Source organism: Heloderma suspectum, chromosome 1, assembly GCF_057233095.1.
Source record: "Heloderma suspectum isolate Gila_16-S chromosome 1, 16-S_ref, whole genome shotgun sequence".
NCBI lineage: Eukaryota > Metazoa > Chordata > Lepidosauria > Squamata > Helodermatidae > Heloderma > Heloderma suspectum.
The window spans coordinates 190,075,528-190,099,211 of record NC_139458.1 but is presented as its reverse complement, the minus strand read 5'-3'; the positions used below and the strand labels follow the sequence as shown (position 1 = coordinate 190,099,211).

Genomic DNA, 23,684 nt, shown 5'->3' with positions numbered 1-23,684 from the left:
TTTGGGATTGACTCCAGGAAGAAGATGTGTGTACATGTGTGTGTGTCCCTAATGAAGCCGTGCGATCATGGCTGGGCGTGTTTTTGTGTGAGAGAGACTGTGTGAGAGAGCGAGAGAGAAAGAAAGCACTTTATAGACACACAGAGGGCTCTCTCTCTCTCTCTCTCTCTCACACACACACACACACTCACTCACTCACTCACTCACTCAGGAGCATCGATGAGAGTCATTTTGTAGCAACATCGGCTTACACCCGTCTTTCTTTCTATATTATAGCGAACATCTTAACGTTTGGGCATCACGTATGCGGAGATTCACGGAGAAAGCGGAGGTGAAGCTACGCAAATTAAACTCAGGGTCAAGTTCCAATGCATCCTTGGCACCTGGGAGGAAGCCCTATTGACTATAATGGGTCTTACATCTGAGTATACATGCATTAGATCGAGCTGTAAGAGGACTTACTCCCAAATAAATATATTTGCTATAGAAACTGAGTGCAAAAGTATTCAAAATTAATGGGGGGGGGGGGAGAGGAGGATTGCCATGGGTTCCAAACGTGTGTGGACAGCATCCACATATATATGCAGATGTGCAGATATATGGATTCAAATGTGTGTATGTATGGCATTCCACAGAATAGTTGTGTATATTTTGTTAAAACGTTTCGTTTTTGTTCACAGTTACAGAATAACCATAACCATTCCAAATATAGTGGAGAGGCTGACCTTTCTCTGTCTCTGTCTCTGTCTCTGTCTCTCTCTATATATAATCTGTATATGTCTATCTTGATCTCCAGGTTACCTCCAACCTACCCCTTATTATCTTTTATCTAACTACAATTACATTTGATTTAGTCTACCTATAGTAGTTATACCAAGAGACTACACTAAGAGATGAGTAGTATCAGAGACGAGTAGCATTCGTGGCAGTACAGTTATCGAAAACAACTATATATGTACAACAGTTTACCTGCCTCTGTATGTATTGTATGTTTGAACCCCTTAAAATTATCGAATTTTTGAACACATAAAGACTGTTCATTTGCTAACATAGTTTACACACACACAGATACACTACAATGTAGTGACTATATGTATATACTAGCTATAGGTTCTCCCTCCTTCCCACCCCTCTCATTCTATTTCTTTTCACAGTGATGAAACTGTAAGTCCGCAATAATTCACAATTGCACAGTAATTGAACTTAATAAATAATGCATTGCCATTTCTTCATTTTCAACTGGCATGCTTTAATATTGCAAAACCAAATAACTGAACACTTGAAAAAAATCAGCAAAAGAGAAGGTAAAATAGTAAGGGGGGGATGAAGAAGAGATATAAAACCAGGCTTTTTCTTTTTGCTGTTCACTTTTGGACATAAATATTATTTGATAGATAAATTGTTTGCTGATGTTATGGAGAAGAATCTTAATATGAAATAAAATTTGTTTTGTTTGTATTGTTTTAATAAATTCAAACTAACTTTTGAAGATTTATTTACTAGTTTCCACCTATTTTTTTTATATTACACCCTTGGTTAAATATGTTAGTCTTTAAAGTGTCCCAAGATTCCTTGTTATTACCTTTTATTAGTGTGTGTCCTTAATTATGGAAGATAAAATTTTATAATAGAGAATGGAAACAAAACTAGTCTGCTTTTTTACATGTTACTTCTGCCTTATCCTTGAAAAATATATCCATCACCTTCCAAGCCTAGTTTTTAAAAAAAATATTTTGAAGAATCATGAAATATATATATATCATATAATGATGACAAGAAATAAAAAGCTGATCTCTTAAGTGATTATCTCCAGCCACTTTCACGTCTTTTAAAAATGGTTATTGTTTACATTAAGACTCATTTTTTTGGGTTAGAATAATTGGATTTTTAGATACTCATTTTTAAGGCAACAAACTGAACTTTTATAGTCTGAATGCTATAATTCTTCCTTAAAATATAGAAATAGTTTTCATGTTTGAAATTATTATTATTTCATTTTAAATCCAACTCAAGAGGTTTCTCAGATATGGTTGTGTGATAATATGTTATTTAACTGTAAATTAGCATTATTATATAATAATAATTTACAGTTAAATGACATTTAAATAACATCATCACAAAACCATATTTGAGAAACCTCTTGACTTGGATTTAAAATGTAAAATTAAAGCCAGTGTTGCCATTAACGCTCACCATTCAGAGATTAAACAAAAGCTCCATTCTAATTTCTCAGTTTTCATAGGTTATGATGACAATTTCCCATTTTAGGAGCAGATGAGATCAAAATAATTCTTGAACAAATGCTTATTTGAACACTGTAGGGCTGGGGATGAAATCATATGGCTCAACATCTTAATTTCTCCTTAACGAGAAAGCTAGTTTTGATTAGGGGTATTTGCTTTGTAAAAAATCTTATCGTTGTGCTTCTCTCTCTTAGAAAATGATACAGAGTTGTCTACAAGTTTATGAAAGGAATACGAATATCCACCAGAACCCCGTTGCTATGAATCCTGGTTGGTTTCTGTGTGCCTAGAGTAAAGATGCAAACGAAAGGCATCCCCAACTAGATTCTTGGCCAATGGTGTTTTAAGCTGTTCACTTGGAGGTGGCGGTGGGGATTTGCAGAGAGAGGCGACCGTGAAACTAGAGGACGTTCGACTCAGTCGCGCCCTTGGTCTTTTTGTGCCATTCGTCCTTTAATTTGCGTTTGGGCAAGGCCAAAGTCAAGCTAAACACGAGGGAAGGCTGGAAACAGAGGAGAGGGAGCGCAGAGCCAAGGGCAGCAATGAAAGCTAGAGGCGATTTGCAGAGAAACAAACGGCGGGACCCCCTTGGCAGTCAGCGGGGTGTGGGTCGGTGGAGGAGAGGAGATTGGATTCGCGTTTGGCGGTGAGGGGGCGGCTGTTCAATGGAAGGCACGCCACGCACAGACACAACACAACAATCAGGGAGCTTTTAGTGTCCTCCTTACAAGAGAAAGAGACAAGAGCCTCCTGCACTTGGACTCGAAGGAAAAGGCCTCTTTTTTGGAGGCTTCTTCCTTGTCAAGAATGGCGGGAGGCACATAGAGATGTCCTTTACTGCCCCCCCCCAATTTACTTCTGCCAGAGGCTCCTTCCGTTTTGAACGCAGCTGCGGGCAGTGGGAAACCCAAAAAGCCCTCACGTGGGCCTCTTTTGGGGACAGATTCCAGAGGCAGGAGTGGAAAAGAAGTTCGTAGTTAACAAGGGGACAAAGACCCCCCTCAACGGGTCCCACGAGGCAAAGGGCCTTCACCCACCCCACACCCCGTCCAGCGCATTTCCGATCCCCATCTTCGAAAGATCTACTCGTAGGTTCCATGGATGCCACTCAGCTTCAACGCCAGGGCATTGGTGTGACAGATAATAGTCCGGGGATCGGGCTGGATCGCAGCAGCCAAAACCCAAGCGCGTTTTCCATTCAAAGGGGCTTCTTGCTTCTGCGCAGACAAACATAGGGTTGACTAGTGAGAGGTTCTGCTTCCACTGAGTGCTGGGAGAAAGTCCCAGAGTCTTCTCCATCTTCTGCACCAGCCTTCCCCAACCTATTGCCCTCCAGATGTACTTATTTAATTTATTTATTTTAAAAATAAATATTGGCCACCGTTCAGGGACTGCAACTTCCATTATCCCCCAGGCAGCACGGGGGTTGTGGAGTGTGTTCCAGCACATCTGGAGAGCTCCGGGTTGGGGAAGGCTTTTCTACAGCCACTCTCTACTGAAGAGATACCTTCTATTCCTTCTACTTCTCTCTCTCTCTCTCTCCCCCCCCCCCCGTTTTAAGGCACAACCCTTAAGTCTCTAGAAGGGAGATTCGTTGGAGCAACTGAAAATCAATCGCAGGGGGTCATGCTCATACTGAAGACACAGGCAAGGCTGCGAAAACTCTTGGGTGCCCTTGAGAAGTAATGGAGGCAGATTAAAGCCAAACCTTGAATGAAAGGTCATGTACCTTCTCTGAAATGAAGGCAGATTTAAAAAATATAAATAAACTAAGACACTGTTATTTTTTAAAATACATTTTATTTGTGAAACGTTTAAAAAAAGAAGTTTGGTCCCCACTATCTTTCTTTTCTTTTCGTTCTTGGGTTTTTTTTTTTTTTTTTGGATAGTCATGTTAGTGTCTCGCAGCAGAAAAAAACAAGAGTCTTGTGGCACCTTAACATCGAACTCATTTATTTTATAATCTTCCATGGACTACAGTCCACTACATCAAATGAATCTGATGAAGTGGACTATATAGTCCACGAAAGATTATGCCAAAATAAATGTGTTAGTCTTTAAGATTCTTTTTTGTCTTAACCTTGTTGTTGTTAACTACATCACACACACACACACATACACACGGACACTGACACGGACACACACGGAGACAACTGCAAACGGACTGGACACAAATAAGGATTAAGTGGCAATGGCACGATCTTAGGGCATCTCCCATCAAACCCGTGTCACACACACAATCCTTTTGCAAATGGATATTTCTAGACAGTTCGAGGCAGCTGAGCGCCTTTTCTCCTGAAGACCAAAGGCGGGATAGAAAGCGGATGATAAAGAGCAAAAAATCGAAGTCAATCCTGTACATGTCTACTCAGAAGTACGCTCCACTGAGTTCAATGGGGCTTACTCCCAGGTGGGTGTGTATAGGACTGGAGCGTTATTTCTCCGAGTCTTATTTTCCTACCCCTTCAGCCAAGAAGGAAGCGTCTTCCCCATTGACAAAGCCCCAGAAGGTTTATGAGGGAAATCTGATCGTTCGGACTGGACCCCTTTCAGAACTCCCCCGCCAGACTGTGCCTGAGCTTTCCCCTGGAATCCAGCTTTTGTTGTTGCCCCTTTGCAATCCAGACATACAGATGCAAGTTCATGATTAAAAAGGAGGAAAAGCCCCCCAGCCCCGCAGCCCCTTCCCTCCCTCGGGCGGTGTCTCTTAGTAGAGGGAGAGCGCCTGGTCCCGCATCACCGCCCGTTTCTTTTTCATCCGTCGGTTCTGGAACCAAATCTTCACTTGTTGGTCGCTCAGATTCAGTCTGTTGGACAATTCTTTCCTCTTCTGCCTATTAATAAACTCACTGAGGAGAAATTCGCTTTCCAGTTCGGCGATCTGTTGTTTCGTGTAAGGCTTCCGTTTCTTCCTCGATCTCCCTTGCGTAGGGCACCAAGGCAAACCTGCAACAGACACGGCGAGACTGTTGTTTTGCTTTGGACAGAGCTGGCCTTCCGCTGCTCTTGGGTGGGTTCAGGGAGCCACGAGCAAGCCCCGAAGGAGCCGCTTTCGGCCAGGGGAAGGGGTTGCGGGGAGGGAGGCAGCCTAGTTTGGGAAAGTGGATTAGGAAGACGATCAAGGCGTGTGACCCAAGTTAGCCCAGTTGGGTGATCCGCCGCGACCCCTAAACGCGCTTCCTTTAGGAGCAAATCCCAGCGGGACTTTCTCCCCACTAAACATATAAGGGATCGGATGGTGGGGCGGGGATCTAAGCCTTATTTCTTTGGAACAGTCTGGCGCTCTCCAGGTGTTACGGGCTACGACTCCCACCAGCCCCAGCCAGCATGGCCAAGGATTGAGAATGATGGGAGTTGTCCTCCAAAACATCTGGAGGGCCGCAGGTTGGGGAAGGCTGCCTTCGAAGCGAGCCCCCATGAAATCAGCAGGACACGCGGCCCGTCTGAAAGCTCTTTCCGCGGAGGCAAGTCCCGCTGAGCGTGTCCGGGGCTTACTCTTTGGCGAGCCTGCAGCCTGGATCCCGTGGAAAGGGTTCGGGGGAGTCTTCCTGGCGTCTGTCAGAAGCCCGGGCTTGGGGCTGATTGGCTCGAGGGCGCACACAGCTCTAAGGCATACCGTCCTGCAGGGAAGCTCTGAGGCTGAGCGGGGCTGCCGCGGGCGGCAGTGTCAGGTTCAAGTTGACGGCGAGCTTCAGATCCTCCTTAAAGCCCCGGGCGCCGCCAGGATCCGCGTCCAAGGGGGCAGTTGAGGGCGCGCCTGGCGAGCGCCTCCTCGGCTCGCACTTGAGCGCTTTGGTCCGAGGCGGCAGCAGCGTCGGCGTCATCCCGCCGGGCTCGTCGCCCAGGGCGGCCTCCCGGCTGCTCTGCCGCTGCCGGCCTCGCTCATCCGGCTTGGAAGCGGCTTCGTGGGCGTAGTGCGTGGGGTGGCCCTCCAAGGGCCCGTTGCTGCTGCTGCTGGGAAGGGAGCCCGCTGCCGCGAGGTAAGGCGGAGGCTGCGAGGAGCCGCTGAACGCGTGGCTGGCCGCCGGCTGAGCCGGGCAGGACGGGGCGCAAGGCCAGGCCAGGGAGCTCCTCGGGTAGGGGAGGCCCGCCAAAGAGGCCGCCAGCCGAGGGCTGCCGTTCGCCCGCAGGGTGGGGAAGTAAAAGGAGTCCGTCGCGGCCGAGGGCAAGTTCAAGAGGGAGCCCACGTAACCGGGCCGACAGAGGCTCCGATCGCACATCTCCAGCCGAGGGGCTTCACGTCGGTCCTGCATTACGAGCGGGAATCGAGCCCAGGCGCCTGAGTCGCCCGGACGAGGCCGGCTCCTTTGCCCGCCGCCCGTTCTTCAAAGGCCGGCATTTCCAGCAGCGCCGCCGTCGTCTCCAGCCCAGCTAGAAGGAGAACTTCTCGAAATACGGAGGGAGACCCAGCGCATACAGCAAGAGGAGGAGGAGGAAGAAGAGGAGGGGGAGAGAAAGGGATAGTCTCTAGTCACGGAACACCGAGGGCAACTGGACGGGGAATGCCCTGGTGGCAAAGTTTTAGAAGACCCCCCTCCTCTCCCCCCATTTGAAGACTTCAACCTGCAGAGCCGTTTCCTGCTCCCTCCCTTGTCAGAGTCGATTAAGATTGGTTCTACATTTCTGCCTCCATCATGGCTTCCCTCGTGATCCTTAATTCTTCCAAGAGTTAGTTAAGTCCTAGTGATCTGCAGGCCTATAGAGAGAGAAAGAGCTATATAGAAAGAGAGCTTCGGCTACTGGGCGGTATAAAAAAGCCTGTGTGCATGTACGTATGACGCCCCCGCCCCCCAGTAGTACACACACACGAATGTATATACAAGGGGTAAGGATAATACGAACATTGTATAAAATTTGTGCCAGTAATATGCACAGAAATGGGGTCGTGTCACACAGGCAAGGAGATTGCTGTATGATTTGTGCTCACACCTCTGTTTGAGATGCGCAGTAAGCAGAATTCTGCATCGCCATTTATTGTGAGTTGTGCAATAAGCAGAATTGCGCATCTCTATTTGTCCAGCAAGTCAGGGGAATTAATGGCAGTCTGGATCAGTGAAGATTTGAACTTGACTCAAATGTATTGGTGTAAACATAAACGTGGAGTGCGACCTCATGCATGTTTTTGCAAAAGTGAGATATAGGGACTTTAAAGGGGCTCTCTCCCAGGTAAGTGTGTGGAGGACCGCAGGTTCTACCTGTGCTCAAGGACAAACGCTATTTCAACAGTTCTTATGTGGTAGATCCGGCATGAGAATTAACACTTTTTATAGTTTGCATATCTTGCAATGTATGTATTACATATATCTCGAATGTATAACACACAGAAATGCATACTATCAGCATTCCCCATGCATGCAAATACTCTGTCCACCTATCTGTCTATTGTCTATAGACAATCATCCCGATTCTGTACATATTAGGTGGAAATAAGTTCTACTTATTTGAATGGAACATATTCCTACCTACTTAGGGACAAGGTAGATGGAGATTACAAATCCTAACACATTTCTTTATACATTAACTTCAGTCCCTATACTCATGTTATCTAGGAGTAAGTTCCATTGAACTTAATGGGACTCACTGCGGAGTAGACACTATAGGATCGCACCATAACTTGGAGATGCCTCCCTACTTACAATTGCAACTTTTCGCCTCTTTCTTCCAGGACTTCCATTAAAAGTGATGTATGGTCGTTTTGCCTGACTCATTGGGCATCATTCTTTACAACAAATTCGATGTGCTTTATTAATTTTTTAAGCCCTTCCAAATCTCCCTTTAAAAATCAGTTCCCAGAAAATTATTTTACTGAAACACACATCCAGGCTCACAAGCGCAAACTCCCTTTGAAACCTACACACCAAATTTCCATGCGTCGTGTATAGATAAAAGTGGGATTTACTTGGAGGCGCCGTGCCTCGGTTTCGTTGCAGCTAGTTTGTAGATGAGAAAGCGGGCGCCTCGCTATCTGTGTCTACTCAGAAGTAAGTCCCACTATTTTCAGTGGCGTTTGCACCCAGGTAAGTGGGTGTCTAGGATTGCAGCCGTAGCATCCAAAAGACAAGGCCAGTAGCGGGGCGATTTCCGTCAAGATCGGGGCCTACTTGTTTTGAAAGCGACTTAATACTAGTATCCAGGAAAAGCTTAAAAGGTTTGGCAAATGGGTCTGAGGACGGTTAACAACGGCTATCGCGAGCCTTCAGTAATGACCCCCTAATTGACTTAACTAATTTCCATGGCAATCCCACCCCCAGAATTAGTAAATCCTGTCTAGTCAGCGGGGAGATGGAAAGAACCTTTGGACTGGTTTTCTTTTGCGGACAAAGCCAATAAAAATTGTGTGTGTGGGGGAGAAACTTTCTTGCCAAAGTCTTGAAAAAGGCAGAACATTTCTCTCTTTCTCACTGTCTGCCCAGCCTCAAGTCACACTCCTGAAGTATATTAAGGCTCCAATCCTATGCACACTTACCTGGGAGTAAGACGTATTGAACTGAATGGTGTTTACTTCTGAGTAGACACGTGTAGGATTGCATGGTTAATGATTTTATGGACTGCACCCAAGCTGGTGCTGGAAGGACAATTTTACTCAACTGGCCTCAATGCCTTATTAATTAGCGTTTTTAAGCAGAGATCATCAGAATACAGATGATCGTACCAATGACAATAACACGTCTTTAGAAATCAAAAAAGAGAAGCTTGTCTTGTGACTGGCTCCTTAACACAGACGAGGTTTGCTTTGGACAGCTTCTTAAATCCTCGGCGAGCCGCTTGCAACCGCCTTTGGCACCAGGCTCTTCGCGTTTACATTTCAGGGTGCTGAGCTGTGGGACGAGGAGACTGCCCTCAAAAGACCTGAGTATAAACAACCTTGCCGCCACCCAGTGCCACTGGACTCAATGGGACCGTAGAAAAGAAGATTCCAGCGCTTGGGGCTTCGTGGGGTCTGTTCGGCGGGGCGTGTGAACGGATTCTAAACCGAAATCTCTGCGATGGGAGGACGGGGGAGCCAGGGTCTTCCGTTTCTTGAGGCAGACGCAACACTTTTCGGGCCCTATTAACGAATTGCACATAGTTATTTGGTTGGCCTCGGCCACCGCAATGAGCTGGGGTGGTCCCTGCTCAAGGATTAACATCGGCTTCAAAATCATTTGGCCAGGCCAGCGAATCTGCTCACCGCGCTACCCGCAGTTCTGCTGTCCGCCTCGATTTGTTGGAGTAACATCGGCTGAGATGCAGCCATCCCTCCCGCCGGTGTTACGCATTTCAAACACTCAGTACATTCGCACCGCGATCCCATTCATATTTACTCAGAAATAAACGCCACTGTGGAGCTGGAGAAGACTCTTACGAGTCCCCTGGACTGCAAGGAGGTCAGATCAGTCCATCCTAAAGGAAATCAACCCTGACTGCTCATTGGAAGGACAGATACTGAAGCTCCAATATTTTGGCCACCTAATGCGAAGAGAAAACTCTCTGGAAAAGACCCTGATGCTGGGAAAGACTGAGGGCAAAAGGAGAAGGGGACGGCAGAGGTTGAGATGGCTAGATAGCATCACCGATGCAATGAATATGAACTTGAGCACGCTCCGGGAGAGAGCGCAGGACAGGAAGGCCTGGCGTGTTATGGTCCAGGGGGTCACGAAGAGTCGGACACGACTGAACGACTGAACAACAACAACAAAGGCCACTGTATTCAATAGTGATTACTCCCGGGAAAGTGTGTACAGGATTGCAGCCTCGGTCTCCTTTCCAGGCTGAGGCAGGAGAGAGCCTGCATCCGGGTGACATTCGAAATGACCTAATATGGTGAACATCGAAGGTTTCATTCTCCTCCTTCCTTGTGTTTCGCAGTCTTGGGTTTTCATCTTGGCAATCGGAGACGCGGGCCCTTTTCTCTTTAATGGCAACGCTTCCCGACCCTGTCCCCCGCCCAATGTTCCCTGCGAGGAACAACAAAACAAACAAAAAAAATCTCTTGGCTTTGAAAGAAATCTTTAAATCATTATTCTCCACATGATCCTGGGGACCACACAAGCACCGCCGGAGGATATTGCTCACCACTAGGTTTAATTATTATTGTTTGACTTATGTCTACCAATTGAGAGTCCCTTATTAAGTCGGGCCTTTGCCTTTCTCCAGCAGGTTTCACCGAACGGTCAGGAAAAGTTTCTGACACCGGCTTCTACTACGCCCACTTATTAATATTGCGCGGTTTAAAAGAAATTGTTCTGTGACAAGTCATATTCTCTGTGCCTCGATAGGAAAGTACTATAGATCTTTAAATCCTACAGCCCGATGGTGTTGGAGCAGTTGTTATTTTGCATGCATACTTGGAGTAAATCCCACTTTATGCAATGTGACATATTTCAAAGGATTAGCACATTCACAGCCCAATTCCGTGCATGGTTCCTCAGAAGTAAATCCGAATGTATTCAACAGGGCTTCTCAAAACATTGCAGCCTTGGGCTTTCCTGCCACGCACATTTACATTTCCTATCGCAATCAGGAGGACTTGCTTCTGAGTAGACATGTATTGGATAGGTCTGCAAATGTAGTTCACATCAGTGCCCCTTCCTGCCAAGAAGTGTCAGGTGTCCATGGCTTTATGGACCCCTGAAGTGCATTTAAGATGCTTTCCCAACAATAAATGGCCCATGTTGCTTAGCTGTGAAATTAAGATTCTAGGGATGCATGTGCACGCAGACACCCGTCTTATGCTTCGACAACACATCCTTGCTTAAAGCATAAACTTTAAGCTAATCAGAATTAATGAACAGCCGGCCAACTTTATAGCTGATGCGTTTGTTGAAGATTTGGGGACAGATTGAAGCAAAGTTGAGCACTTCCCTAAGAATCCCCATTAAGATATCCTCCCATTGAAATCAATGAGACTTCAGAATTCTGAGGAGATTTTCTATAAAAAATACTGATGAATCCTTTGGCAGAAGAGAACTCTAATTCAGGACCGATTACTTCCGCCACGGTTGAAAACTCGGAGAACAGGAATATATACTGTACTATTCCACATTAACACTGGAGTACTAAACACGTTCACTCAGAATGCTGGATCACATGTTAGATCAGACCAAAGGCCTCCCTAGTCCAGCATTCTGGTCACATAATGGCCAGCCAGGTGCCTCTGCAGAGCCCATAGCAGGACATGCGCTCAAGAGCAGCCCCCGCGCTAGTGTTCCCCAGTAACTGGTATTACTCACAAGTAAATGCGAGTAGGATTGCATCCCCCCTCTCTCTCTCTCTCACACACACACACACACAGACGTGTGCAGAGTGTGGGGAAGGAAGGAAAGAGATCTGATGGTGGGGGTGGGGTGGAGGTGCATCAGAAGTGAGTACGAATAGATCCTGCTCTTGGCAGCTGAGAAATGGCAAGTTCCGGTTCTGCCTTATGAAGAGTCCTGTATGACTGGCAAGCTTGCATAGCTGGACAGAGGTTCTTATAGCTACCAGGAAAGAAATCACCTTGCTTTTTATGTCACTCATTTCCAAATCATAGGGCATTGAATCACGGATGTGCAGTACAATCCGGTGCATATTTTCTGAGAAATAAGTCCCCTGACTTCGGAGGACCTTACTCCCTAGGATTTCAACCTTAGGCTGCAGTTGGAAACGTGTACTAGTGAGTACGTCCCATTCAGTAGGGTTTAGATCCCATTACCCATGTTTAGGCTCTGGCTGTCAATCCTGAGGTATGGTCTCAGATATGTTCATGTGAAAATACTTCCCAGTGCTATCAGCGTGCCTTGTTCCATATTAATTAATTAGGTTCCAAGTTCAGTGGACAGATAGTGGGTGCCTAAGACATAGGAGGAGAGAAGGAGAGATTTTCTTTTCTTTTCCATTCCTTTCCTTTCCTTTCCTTTCTTTTCTTCCTTGTGTGTGTGTGTACGTGTGAGTAGCTCGAACTTCGGCTTTTGGGTGGTATCAACATATATTAAATAAATAAAACGAAAATTTTCAGTACACAATGGACTCACTTATCAGGAAGATAAGTGACTCACTCTTCCAACTATCTTTTTATGGGCCTACAAAAGCATAAGCCTTAAAGTTTCAATAAACTTTTAGTTAAGAACTCAGATTTTTAAAAAAAAATGTAAGAAAGAAAGAAAGAAAGATTGACCATACAATCCTATACAAGTCTACTCAAAAGTATGTTCAATGGGACTCACTGTTGGGACTGTTTATGAGGAAAGCCTAAGGAGTTATTTGAACCACTTTTGGGCCATCGACAATACTGAAACATTAAGTATAGTTGGAAACAGCAGCAAAATGTGCAAACCCAGATTAGAGAATTAGGCTGGAACTCTCAACGTAAACACCATGCATGTGAAGAAAGCCAGTTTACTTTCCAATGAAAACAAATCTGCTTAGGATCGTGGCCAGATCATCTGTAACCATCTCATTCCTCTCCAAATTTCTCCGGGTGCCTAAAAGCTTTGGTGGTTTCTGCGGGGCTTGCTTTAGATTAAAGATTCTCATAATTGGGTGTTAAGAGTGTTTATTAATACTGTCTTTTAAAATATGGTTCCAAGAGGAAACAAAGAGCGAACATTCCACATGAATAGATCTTTACCCTTTCCCTTTATTGACATATCCTTTCAATTACAAGATAAAAGTTGTTCATTAAATGAATGCATTTCTGGAATGTTGCGGCGGGGATTTCTCCGCGGCTCCAAGGTCTGAGGTGCGGTTTTTCCAGCAGATGGCAGTATTGATCTACGCATTGCGCAGCCTCTCTCTCTCTGCTGCTAGGAGAAAGCCGGAGCGACCCTCAACTACGATGGCCGCCTTTGTGTAATCGCGCCCCAGCGTATTCCCCGACGCCGTTGATAACTACCAAGCATTTCAGGAACTTTTTTGGGGGTGGCGAGGTGCTAACGGCCCAGGCACTTAACACAAAACGCCATATTCCCGAATAATACGAGCTGAGCCAGCTTTCAAGGATCTGGAAATGGTGCCGGTGTGGTCAAAGAACCGAAGAAAGATGGTGGACTTTCGCGGCGCCCTCCTCTCGTTGGCCTCAACGCATCCGCTTTGCTCTTTAAGGCTTAGTCCACCTGTGATCTTATTCAAGCCAAAGGAATTGCCGTGGAGTAAGCGTGGTATGGGCTGCGGTTACACGTCCCTCTCCAGCTGCAGCGTCGTCTATTCGGAAGGGGCCCTAGGCTTTCTACACCGTTCATATAGGGGCTCGATTTAACCCGTTGGTGCGCGCTCCCGCTCCCTCTCCTGCTGTTCTTATAATTAAACCCGGCGTTTTCTACACTTTGGGTTCAGTTACGAGGAAAGACGAGTCGGGTGCACGAGCCTCTTCTAGGATGTTGATTCAGCAGCCAGTTCAAAGTTCACTCCCCAGAGGTCCCTCCTTACTTTCGCAGCAGAAGGCAAAGGTTGGTGCCGTCTGTTTACTCGGGAGTCGTCCCGAAGACTGGTGCAGGATGATTCTTGAGTAGGCGATTTTAGGGCCGCAGCGACCGTTCCTGTTTCAGTCATAGGCCTGCCCCACCCGCACCCAAGTAGCGAGGGGGAAAGTCAGTTTAGCACCCAGCAGACTTGTGTGAAAGTAAGTTCCCTTGGCTTTGGCGGAGCTTCTTTCCACGTAATTGTGACTAGGACCTAGATGGAGGAAGGAAAACTGGCTAGAACAAATGACGTCTGGATAAAATAAAATAATAAAAAATAAGAGCCAGGCATCACTAAAGCTGAATCCACAGGAGTTTTTTTTTTCCCATTTGAAAACGTTAGGAAGGTTTGTTTTGTTAAAAGCTGGGGGCTTAGAATGTAAAAAAGGGGGGGCAGTGTTAGACAAGCAAAGGAGGAGGCAGGGAAAGAAAAAGTTCTGCCATATTTAACTTTCACTACCAATGGTTACCCTTACCACCACCACTACTACCTGATATGGACACGATCCATGCAAAGTCCTACTTAGTTGTCTTTGAAGTGCTATTTATTTATTTATTTATTCATTTCATTTCTATACCACCCAATAGCCAAAGCTCTCTGTGCTTAACTGAGGCTGTATCTGCCCTATATTATTTTCTATTGTTGTAACATTTAGTATTATATGTTTAAAGTATAATAAAACATTCTTATGCTATTTACAGTGTGATTTTTTCAGGGAAAAAAAACACCTCATATCAGGCCAATCTGTATGTTTACCTTTCTGCAAATTATTATTATTATACATTTGTCCATTCAGGCCATCCTGGAACCTACCATTCAATCCTTGTATATGTGTCTGCTTTTAAACTGAAAAGTAGGCTTTCAAATCTAGGGAGAAAAGGAAGAGAAGGCTGCATAAAAGTGCGTGGTGGTCATTTCCCACCCCTGAAATATTGGGAGAGATATTACATCTATTCCAACAGATCCACAGGGAAGAAAGAACAAGAACACATAGACACTGTGGATTCTCAATGATCTTGGAATTCCTCCAACAACTGAAAATTGTAATGGATTAAAATTCAGGAACAGGGTGTTTGATATGTAATACTCGCATTTCATGTGCTTTGTATATGATCTGAGTCATCAAAATCTCAACATAAATGGAAGGCTGAAAGAAAAATCCTTCGCAGCTTCCTCCCTTGAAATAGATTTACCTTGTCTCTGAGTTGAACTCTTTACGAACTTTTCACTTCATATATACATTACTCTTCATGCCTTCTAAAAGCCCTCCTATGATAAAAAACAGCTTTTTTTTTTTAAGATGACTCTTACATATACAGAACTTTACTTATACAGGACATTTAATTCAATTCTTGTCCTTCAAAATAAATGCTTTATTCGAGGCTGCTTAGAAGTAATGGGGGGTGGGGGGAGGAATCGTTAACACCTTGTAAGATCAAGCTTTTTGACAAACAGAGATGAAAGTAAAAAGGGAAAAAGGAAAAGAAAAGTTAACAGTTAAACAAGAATTTGCACGTGAGGGTGAGAGAATATTTTGTGCGAACGGAATAAATAAGACCAAGTTAAGTACTTTTGTCCCATTGATTTTATGGGCAGAGCCTGATGCTTGACACTTATACTTGGACTCCATGGAGTTTACTGGCCAAACAAGAGTGCAAAGAATGGTAGTCCTAAGCATATGATTATATCTCGCCTATTTGAATCAATTACATTTGCTTTAGCTGGATCACACCCTGTGTGTTTTCTTCAGCAGAACTGGCCGTCAATGGGTATCATGATAAATAAAGAGTAAAGAAAAAGAGGCAGTTTTTAGAAGTCTCAGAGAATCACGACAAAAAGTTGCATGCAAGTTCGTTGCATGCAAGTTTCGTACTCAAAGCAGTGACCTGAGGAGGTGAGAACAAAGTAAGTAGTTGGGATTCAGATTAAATGCCACAAAATACCTTTTGCATCTACCCAATCGAGGGTACTCTCCCTGGCCCTCAAACATGCAATTATAAACGTGTCCAGCTTACTTGGGAACTCAGTGGGACACACTTTTGAATAAACATGTGTAGGATTGCACGCATGTCTACTGAGAAGTAAATCCCTTTGAATTAAGTGGGGCTTAAATGTGTATAGGATTCCAGCTTTATAGCACAAACCTATACATGTCTATTCAGACGTAAGTCCCATTGAGTTCAATAGGGCTTATTCCCAGTAAGTGGGTATAGGATTGCAGTGTTAGTCCTGCATAGAAAAAACCCACTGAAGTCATGACTAACTGAAGTCCCATTCATTTCAATGGGTCTACCCTACCTAGGACTAACTCTGGATGCTACCCTTAGTCTTTACCTTGTAGCCAGAAGAGGCTTTGTTGAATCTGCTACAACAAAACGAAGTTGCTATTTCCCTGGAACAGATCTCTTGCCATTGTCTTCAATGGGGCGTGGGTGTTTTAATTCTTACTGAATAACATGCACACTAACATTATAGAAGGGCGCGGAAATAAAACAGCAAACTCTTGGGGTAGTTAAAGTGGGACGTCTTTGGCATTTATTGCTTCTTTCACCAACACCCGTTTCATTTAGTAACGAAAGCTATCAACAATGTTCACGCCTTCGGCCAGAGGTGTTTTTTGTTCTGTCCCCTACCCCCCAATGCCAGAAAGGGTTAATGAAGGCATTTGTGATCGCTGGGGAGACAAAAGAACAACAGGGTGCCCAATACTTATACAAAAATACACATCGATTTATACACACCTTTATACAACTAAACATACAGGCACAGTCGGCTTTAAACCCCTGCAGTCCACCAGGCCACTGTGGTTTTTCGTACTAGGCTGCTGATTCATGAGGCGTCCCAGCTCTCAGTACAACAATCCGGAAAAAGAGCTTGTGAATGCACCAAAGTGTCAACCTGATGCTGTCTATCCTGTGTGGTAGAACAACAAAAACCCCGGAGGCGGGATCCAGCCAAAATGAAGCTCTTGTAAACCCCCACGACTCCAATACAGATTCCAGGATGCTCTTAACTCCAATCCAGTGCACACTTATTTGGGGGTAAGTCACACTGAACTCAGTGGGATCTAATTGCCAGTAAACGTGCACAGGATTCAGGGAACACAGAGTTAATTTTTGGCCAGATCATGTCTTTAATCTCTACTGCAGAGAAATGAATCTCTTAAACAGTACATGAAGCAAGAGATTACTCGTAGGAGCAAGATGTGGAATGCAGGCAACCCAATTCCAACCTCAAATAGCACTAACAATGAAGTAAAGTAAAATAAAATAGGAGTTACTTGTAAGTAGACAACCTGACTCAGAACATGTTTACATGGGAGTAAGTCATACTTATTTCAATAGAGCTTGCTTCTAACAGCGCAACCCTGATCATGTTTGTTCAGAAGTGTCATTGAGTTCAGTAGGACTTACTCCCAAGTAAGTGTGTATAAGACTGTAGCTGTGCTCTTATACCCACTTACCTGAGAGTGAGCCTTAATGAACTCAGCAGGATTTACTTCTGAGTAGACATTTATAGGATCGCACTGTAAGGCACTGTGTTTAAGACTAGAAGGGCAGGCCTCAAAAACTGGAACCACTAATTCAGAATTAATCAAAGTGGAAGCAGTTTTGGAGGAGGTTGCAGGAGAAGTGACTCATTTTCAAAGTATTTCACATTACAGCAAATCTTACTGAGTAAGAGGTCAGTTGCAGCCCCGACTTCATTTACCTGGGCAATGACGTCATCGTCACAGCTACATTGTACAAATTATTGTCTTCGGATACATTACCAAATTCAGGAGTTTGTTGATACAAGTGTGTGTGTGTGTGTGTGTGTGTCTCTCGCAGGAGCTCTCTGGTGGGTGTACACACACACACACACACACACAAAATCCCATCTCATTTTAGCACCTTTATTCTTAGTATAGTTTGTAGTTTTAAGAAGTTCATGACCACTAACAGCTCCACAGTATATAGGCCTGGTTGGGGAGGGGGAGGGGGAGAGAACCTACCAAAATACAAGGAAAGATAATATTTAAAAAAAAAGAAAAAAAAAAAAGAAAGGAAGGAAGTTAAAACCGGCAGTATTCCATTAAATCCAAGAAGAAATTGCGAACCTTTGCTAAAAGCACTTCACAAAATTTCGCCCCTTACTAGAAGGGTGAGGGGAAAATATTAAATATGTTTCAAGTCTTTCCAAACGTCTTTTGAGCTGATAGTGAATGGCTTGTAATGAATATATATTCCCAACAGACTTGGGCCCCGATCAGGAGACATTGTCCTTCAGCTTGGAGACTATTTTCTTGTCTTTGACTCTGCGATTCTGAAACCAAATCGTGACTTGTCTCTCAGAGAGGTTAGTGGCCGCAGATATCCTTCGCCGCTTGTCTTTGTTTATGAATTTGTTAACGGCGTATTCACTCTCCAGTTCCTTCAGTTGCAGTTTTGTGTAAGGCACTCGTTTCTTTCGCCCACGCCGGTAGACACACATGTCCGGCTGGTTTAGTGCAACGTCCCCTACGGCAAAAGACATGAAGTGGCAAGTTAGCATTTGATGACACGGCTCTCTTCAACCTTAGCTAAAGGCCTTTTGGAATAAGCGGCATCAGTTCAGGACTATTCATATATTCATTCAATTTCTGTACCTCCAAATAGCCAAAGCTCTCTGTAAAGTTTCCAAAAGACGGGACATTATTATTATTATTATTTGCCCTGCCTTCTCCTTTGCATATTGTTCCAAAGAAAATAAGGCTGCAGTCCTATACACACTTACCCGGGAGTAAATCCCATGGAATTCAATGGGGCTTACTTCTGAGTAGACGTGCCTAGGATTGTGCTGCAAATTACTGGAATGAATGTAGATGGTGCACCTCGGCTTCCGACCTACACTTGTGTAATCTCTGCGGGAGTCTGCCTAGGGTGACTTGCATGTGGTTTGCGATGGGCAAGTTGGGGTATTCAGCGCTCTCGGGGGCGCGAGCGCTCTGGGGCAACTTTGGAACAGCAAACAATAATAAAACAATCACAACAAGCTTCGGAGAGGCCTCCCTTCATTAAAGCAGGCAACCTGATCCTCGGCTCTGTTCCTCTGAAGTTTACGTTCCTCCGATTGCTTCCAGCAGACGTAACTTGAAAGGAAAGAAGGCAGCAGTGGGGATATTTTCTTTGGAGCGAATCCCCTCCCCCATCTCACAACTTCAGAGGAAACATGCGTAGGATCGGGCTGCGGAGCTGAGATCCTGGCCAACTCTGCTCATAAATACGCTGCTTGTATTTGAGTGGATCTTACTTGCTAGTAAAGGTGTCTAGGACCTTTCTGGGAAGTAAGCTCATGCCAAAGCAATGAGGGCTGGATGCCTTTCGAGGACTTGAGAGATGCTCGTGTTTGATGAACGCAGCCTGATTTGCGGGTGGGGGTGGGTGGGTAGGGGGACCTGATTACACCTCGACAGGTTATGCAGAATTAAGTCCCACAGAATTCGATGGAACCTCTCTACCAGGCAGCCGATGGTAAAGCGGCCTTGCCGGGAGCTGAGTGGAACTTCCCGCCTGGTTAGCGTCGCTTTAGGACGGCAGCCCCAGCGGGAAATATTAAGCACTCTGGCTTGAAAGAAGAAGGTTCTTTCACTAGTAATAGGGCGGAGTGAAGGGTTGCAGAACAAGGGCGCTGAGGACTAGAGCCCCAAGAGCAAAGACCCGACAGGGACCGTTCAAGGTGTAAGCAAGCCCCATGGCTTTCTATGGGGCTTCTTTTCACCTTGAGCATTTCAGGGTCTGGGTGTCTTATTCCAAAGCAGGGCAAAACATGGCAGCCCATTCTCCGAGTCCTGGCAGGTCTGGGATGTATGGATCTAACCAGCTGGAGGAACTCCCCTCCCCCCCCCTTGTGGTTTAAGTGGGCAGCTCCTTCGCCCAAATGTCCGCTTCCTGTCCAGTTGACCTCCTCCTTCTCCTCGTGGTGGTGGTCGCCACCTGGCCGGTGCGTACCTGGGAAGGACGACTTCCAGAAGTGGGAGCCCTGGGCCTGGTCTTTGGCGCAGTACACCTGGCCGTTCCAGCCATTGGCTAGAGTCCACGACTGGTAGCCCTCCATGGAGATGTAGGTCTCGTGCCGGGGCTCGCCGGCCGCGGCCGCCGCGGCCGCCGCCGAGCCGAAGGTGGACACCACGTCCAGGTAGCCGGCGGGCACGTGCTGGTAGGGGCCGGCGGCGGCCGCGGCGTAGCCCTGGTAGAAGGAGACCTCCTTGGCCCGCGAGGAGACATCGCTGCCGGAGGGTACGCTGGTGCTCGCCAGGCTGGCCACGTCCATGTACTTCTCCACGGGGAAGGCGGCGTGCGGCGAGGCCTTGAGCGCCGCGTTCTGCTGCAGCCCCACGCCGTGCGCCATGCGGCAGCTGTAGTAGCCATTACCGAAAGGGTGGTAGCCCGGGTGGTAGCCCAGCGCGGCGGCCGCGGCGGCCGCGGCGGTGGCCGAGGGCGGCGCCGTCGGGGGGCCGCCGCCGCTGCCTCCAGCGGCGGCGGCGGAGCAGTCCTTGGAGGGGGCCGCCTCGGACGACGACGAGGAAGAGCGGGCCCCCGCGGCCGCCGCGGAGCCCGAGCGCTCGTAGGCGAAGCCCGCGGCCGTCGAGCTTGCAGGGCGGCCCGACGGCGCCGCCCCGAAGACCGGCGGGGACAGAAAGCTGCGGCACTGCCCGCCGCCGCCGCCTGCCGCTCCGCCGCCGCCGCCGCCGCCGTCTCCTCCCCGCAGCGCCTCCATCTCCCAGCCGCCCGCTGCTCGGCTCATGCTTCCCGCTCCACGGAGCCCCGGCGCTGGCGCTGCTGCTGCTGGCGCTGCTGCCGGCCTTCCTCCGCCCCGGCGTGGCCCAGCGGCGGCCCACAGGCGCTCATGGCGTGCAGACCGAAGGGGCGGCGGGCCGGGCGGCGGGCTTGACTGGCGGCGGCCTCCCTCTCCGGGCGCCCGGGATGGTTTATAAAAACCAAGGCCACGCCGGGAGGGGTGGCGGGAGGGGGTGGGGGGCGAGAGGCGCCTGGCTTCGCAGGGAGCCCAGCCGGGGCCCGCATTGGCCGCCGCCGCCCACGTGACCCTGACCCGGCCACCGGGAAACTGAGCCAGCGAGAGAGAGAGAGAGAGAGAGAGAGAGAGAGACTCTTGCCCGCCTCGCTTCCCTCCCCCTCTCAACTTTATTTCCTACGTAGCTCTACGAGACTATTCCGACAGAGTTGCACAAGTTTTGGATTTTTTTTTTTTTAAAGAAATTTTGAAAAAGAGGGAGGGGGAAATAGGAAGATATAAATATATACGCCCCTCCCCCACCTCTCTCTGAAAAGCTCGGACCGAGGGAGTGACATACATTTCGAACCAGATCGTAGGAAGAAATGAAAGAAGCCGACCCCAAACACTTCAGTTTTGGACCCTATATACAGGCGGGGGCGCGCGCGCGCGTCCACGCACACGCGCAAACATACGCGCTTCACCTTTCAGCCCTGCGTACCACCTCAGAAGAACTGGTGGTTCTTCTGCAAGGCAAACAGACCTCCCCCCCCCCAAAAAAAAAAGTGACAGGGAAAAAGGAAGAGAGAATATATTGATAAGAAGGAAATTGAGACAGGAGAGAAAACCCTGCAGCTTCCTTTGAGCTTCCTCTGGACGCTTTTGTTACGCTCGTGCAGCTCCAGGTGGTTTCTCATCGGGCCACGCGATAATCGGAAATCACAGCCCCGTCGTCCTAGTCCAAGCTCTGAGACTTGGACGGAAACAATTCCATGTGGCGTCAGCTCTAGAGGTCCCGAAGCCTCCCTTTCCCTCATACACGGGTGCACAACCATCTAAGTTGTCCATTCTATGCTTTGTCCCCATTTACACACCGAAGGAAGCCCCAGTGATTTTATTTATTTTTGCCAACGCTTCCTGGTTTCACTAATTACTTTCAAGTCATGAACCTTCGGGCTAGAGCAGAAGTTAACGGTTAAGAATGTGAACGTGAGTGAGAAGAGGTGGTATCCCCCATCTCCGTTCACCCAAATCTCTATGGAACACTGCTGTCATAATTAATGCAGGCACGCAGACCCATGTAATAGAAGATATACCTCTGGCCTAAGTATTAGCCATCAGTGCCGCGATTCATGCGTCCGCCCCCTCCCCAAATAACTTCCTTTGGTTTTCCACTTAAGGTCGCTCTACCGAGCCGGGCAGTTTGTTCTGCCTCGCTTTCGGACGGGTGAATATTCTAGCATGTGGCAAACCTTCATATTGGCGCATAGACTTTGGTGCTCTGAAAAGGTAGAACAAATCCGTGCGACATTTCAGAGGTGACATTTCAGACATTTCACTGCTAGACTTTGCAGTTTATTTCAGCTGCGTAAGCGAGCAAGGGCTCTTTAAAATCAAAAGGGGTTATACTTCCATCCTAACTGTATTTCCTCAGAAAGAAAGGCTATAATCCCCCATGGGACTTGCCCCCCCCCCCATCGGGCTGCTGGTCCCATTGATTGCTCCAGATTGTAGTCATGCAATGTGACCCTATCTCGCGGCTATCTCCCAGTGAGTTCAACCCTCGAGCAAGTTCGGTCTGGCCTGGAACCGGAGTTCGCCACCTTTTAGAGGAGATCCTACGTCCATTTCCTAGGTGGCGAGTTTCCCTGGTATCGCTGGGACATCCTTCGAAGCAGAGAAACGCCAGGGTATTGAAATTGGGACTTGAAGAGAAGTGCCTAGATTCGGAGAAAACTTTTTGTATATTCATATTTCCTCTGATGTATGGACTTTTTCACTTTAGTAGTTAACAGCTGGACATAAAACTGAAAGAAAGAATCCCAGAATGTGTGTGTGTGTGTGTGTGTGTGTGTGTAAAAACATTCTATTTTCTCTATCTACACGGCCAAGTCCTTTATAAAGTCTTTAAAACCACTGCGATGATACAGATATGATTCCTCTCCCTCTAACTGGGAAAGAGGCGTGATAAATCCAAGCAGGCAGGCTGAGACACTTAAGGGGACTGAGAAAAGATGGGGGCGGGGGTGCTTCCCTGCTAGGAGATTAATATCCGGTTCGATTTCGGATCCAAATGGAACTCGTACCGAGGGTGCTGCGGTGTCGCTGCGCAACAGGAGAAACTTTCAGCCGGGCCTTCTCAGTCCTGGGGGACGAAACGGTAGCAAAACACAAAAACAAAACAAAACCCTGCCTCCCGGATAATAGCAGGTCTTTTCTTAGTGGTTTGTCGTCTTCCTAATAACACTTGGCAGTTTCTTAGAACAGAGTGAGGAATGACAAAGCAGTGCCAATAACGACAACAGCAAGAGGCCGGCAACAAACACAAGTTCACGTTCATTTGCCTTGATCGCTTACTTAACTTACTACCAATCGTCCCTAATCAACTGAGCAGGCCAGTGAGTGAAACTGACAAAGGTCACGCAGTTCGCTCCTCTCTTAACCCAGTTCCTATTTGTTTCCAGGACGTGTAAACCAATCGGTAATTAGGAAGTGGTTACTAAGGGCATCAGTAAAGGAGGGGGGAGGAGGATTATTCTTTCTTCTACTCAGCTGAATTCCATCTTTTCTTTTCTTTTCACTTAATTGCACACCGTTTGGAAACCTTTCACATTCGGAGATATTCCTGTAATAGTAATACAAATATCAGAACAGAATACTGTTTCCATACCCACGCATTCAAGCTGCAACCCTGCAAATGCTTACTTGGATTTATGCGTTATGGGATCAAGGTGTTTGTGTAACCTACATCCATTCCTCCCCAGAAGTGTGAGTAAGAAAGACGATTTCGTGCTATGAGGGCGATCCAGACAAAGTCAGGCCTTAAAAGATGCAATCCGCACCCTTGGGAGTGCTCCCTCCAGCCCTCATGAATACTCTTCCTTTGAAATCAGTAGGGCTCAAAAGTGCTGAACTGTGGCTGGATCGCGCCTTCTCATTTCGATTCATCCTCTTCAGCGCCCCGTTTCTTTGCTTTTTTTGGCTACTATCATCGCAAGTTGCCAGCGATGGTCTGCAAGCTTTCCACCATGTGCTGGAGTCTCCCGTTGC

The 23,684-nt window shown here is 46.9% G+C and overlaps 2 protein-coding genes across 2 annotated transcripts; both read right to left on the bottom strand.

Moving 5' to 3' along the window:
• Positions 1 to 4,950: 4,950 nt before the first annotated feature.
• Positions 4,951 to 6,477, bottom strand: HOXD12 (homeobox D12). Its single transcript, XM_084829799.1, has 2 exons — positions 5,860 to 6,477; positions 4,951 to 5,189 (listed from the first exon to the last, which is right to left on the bottom strand). Exons 1-2 carry the CDS (start codon positions 6,461 to 6,463, stop codon positions 4,951 to 4,953), a joined length of 843 nt encoding a protein of 280 aa, XP_084685925.1. The 5' UTR covers positions 6,464 to 6,477.
• An 11,432-nt stretch (positions 6,478 to 17,909) lies between these two features.
• On the bottom strand, positions 17,910 to 20,426 carry HOXD13 (homeobox D13). Its single transcript, XM_084829789.1, has 2 exons — positions 19,631 to 20,426; positions 17,910 to 18,160 (listed from the first exon to the last, which is right to left on the bottom strand). Exons 1-2 carry the CDS (start codon positions 20,424 to 20,426, stop codon positions 17,910 to 17,912), a joined length of 1,047 nt encoding a protein of 348 aa, XP_084685915.1.
• Positions 20,427 to 23,684: the final 3,258 nt, after the last annotated feature.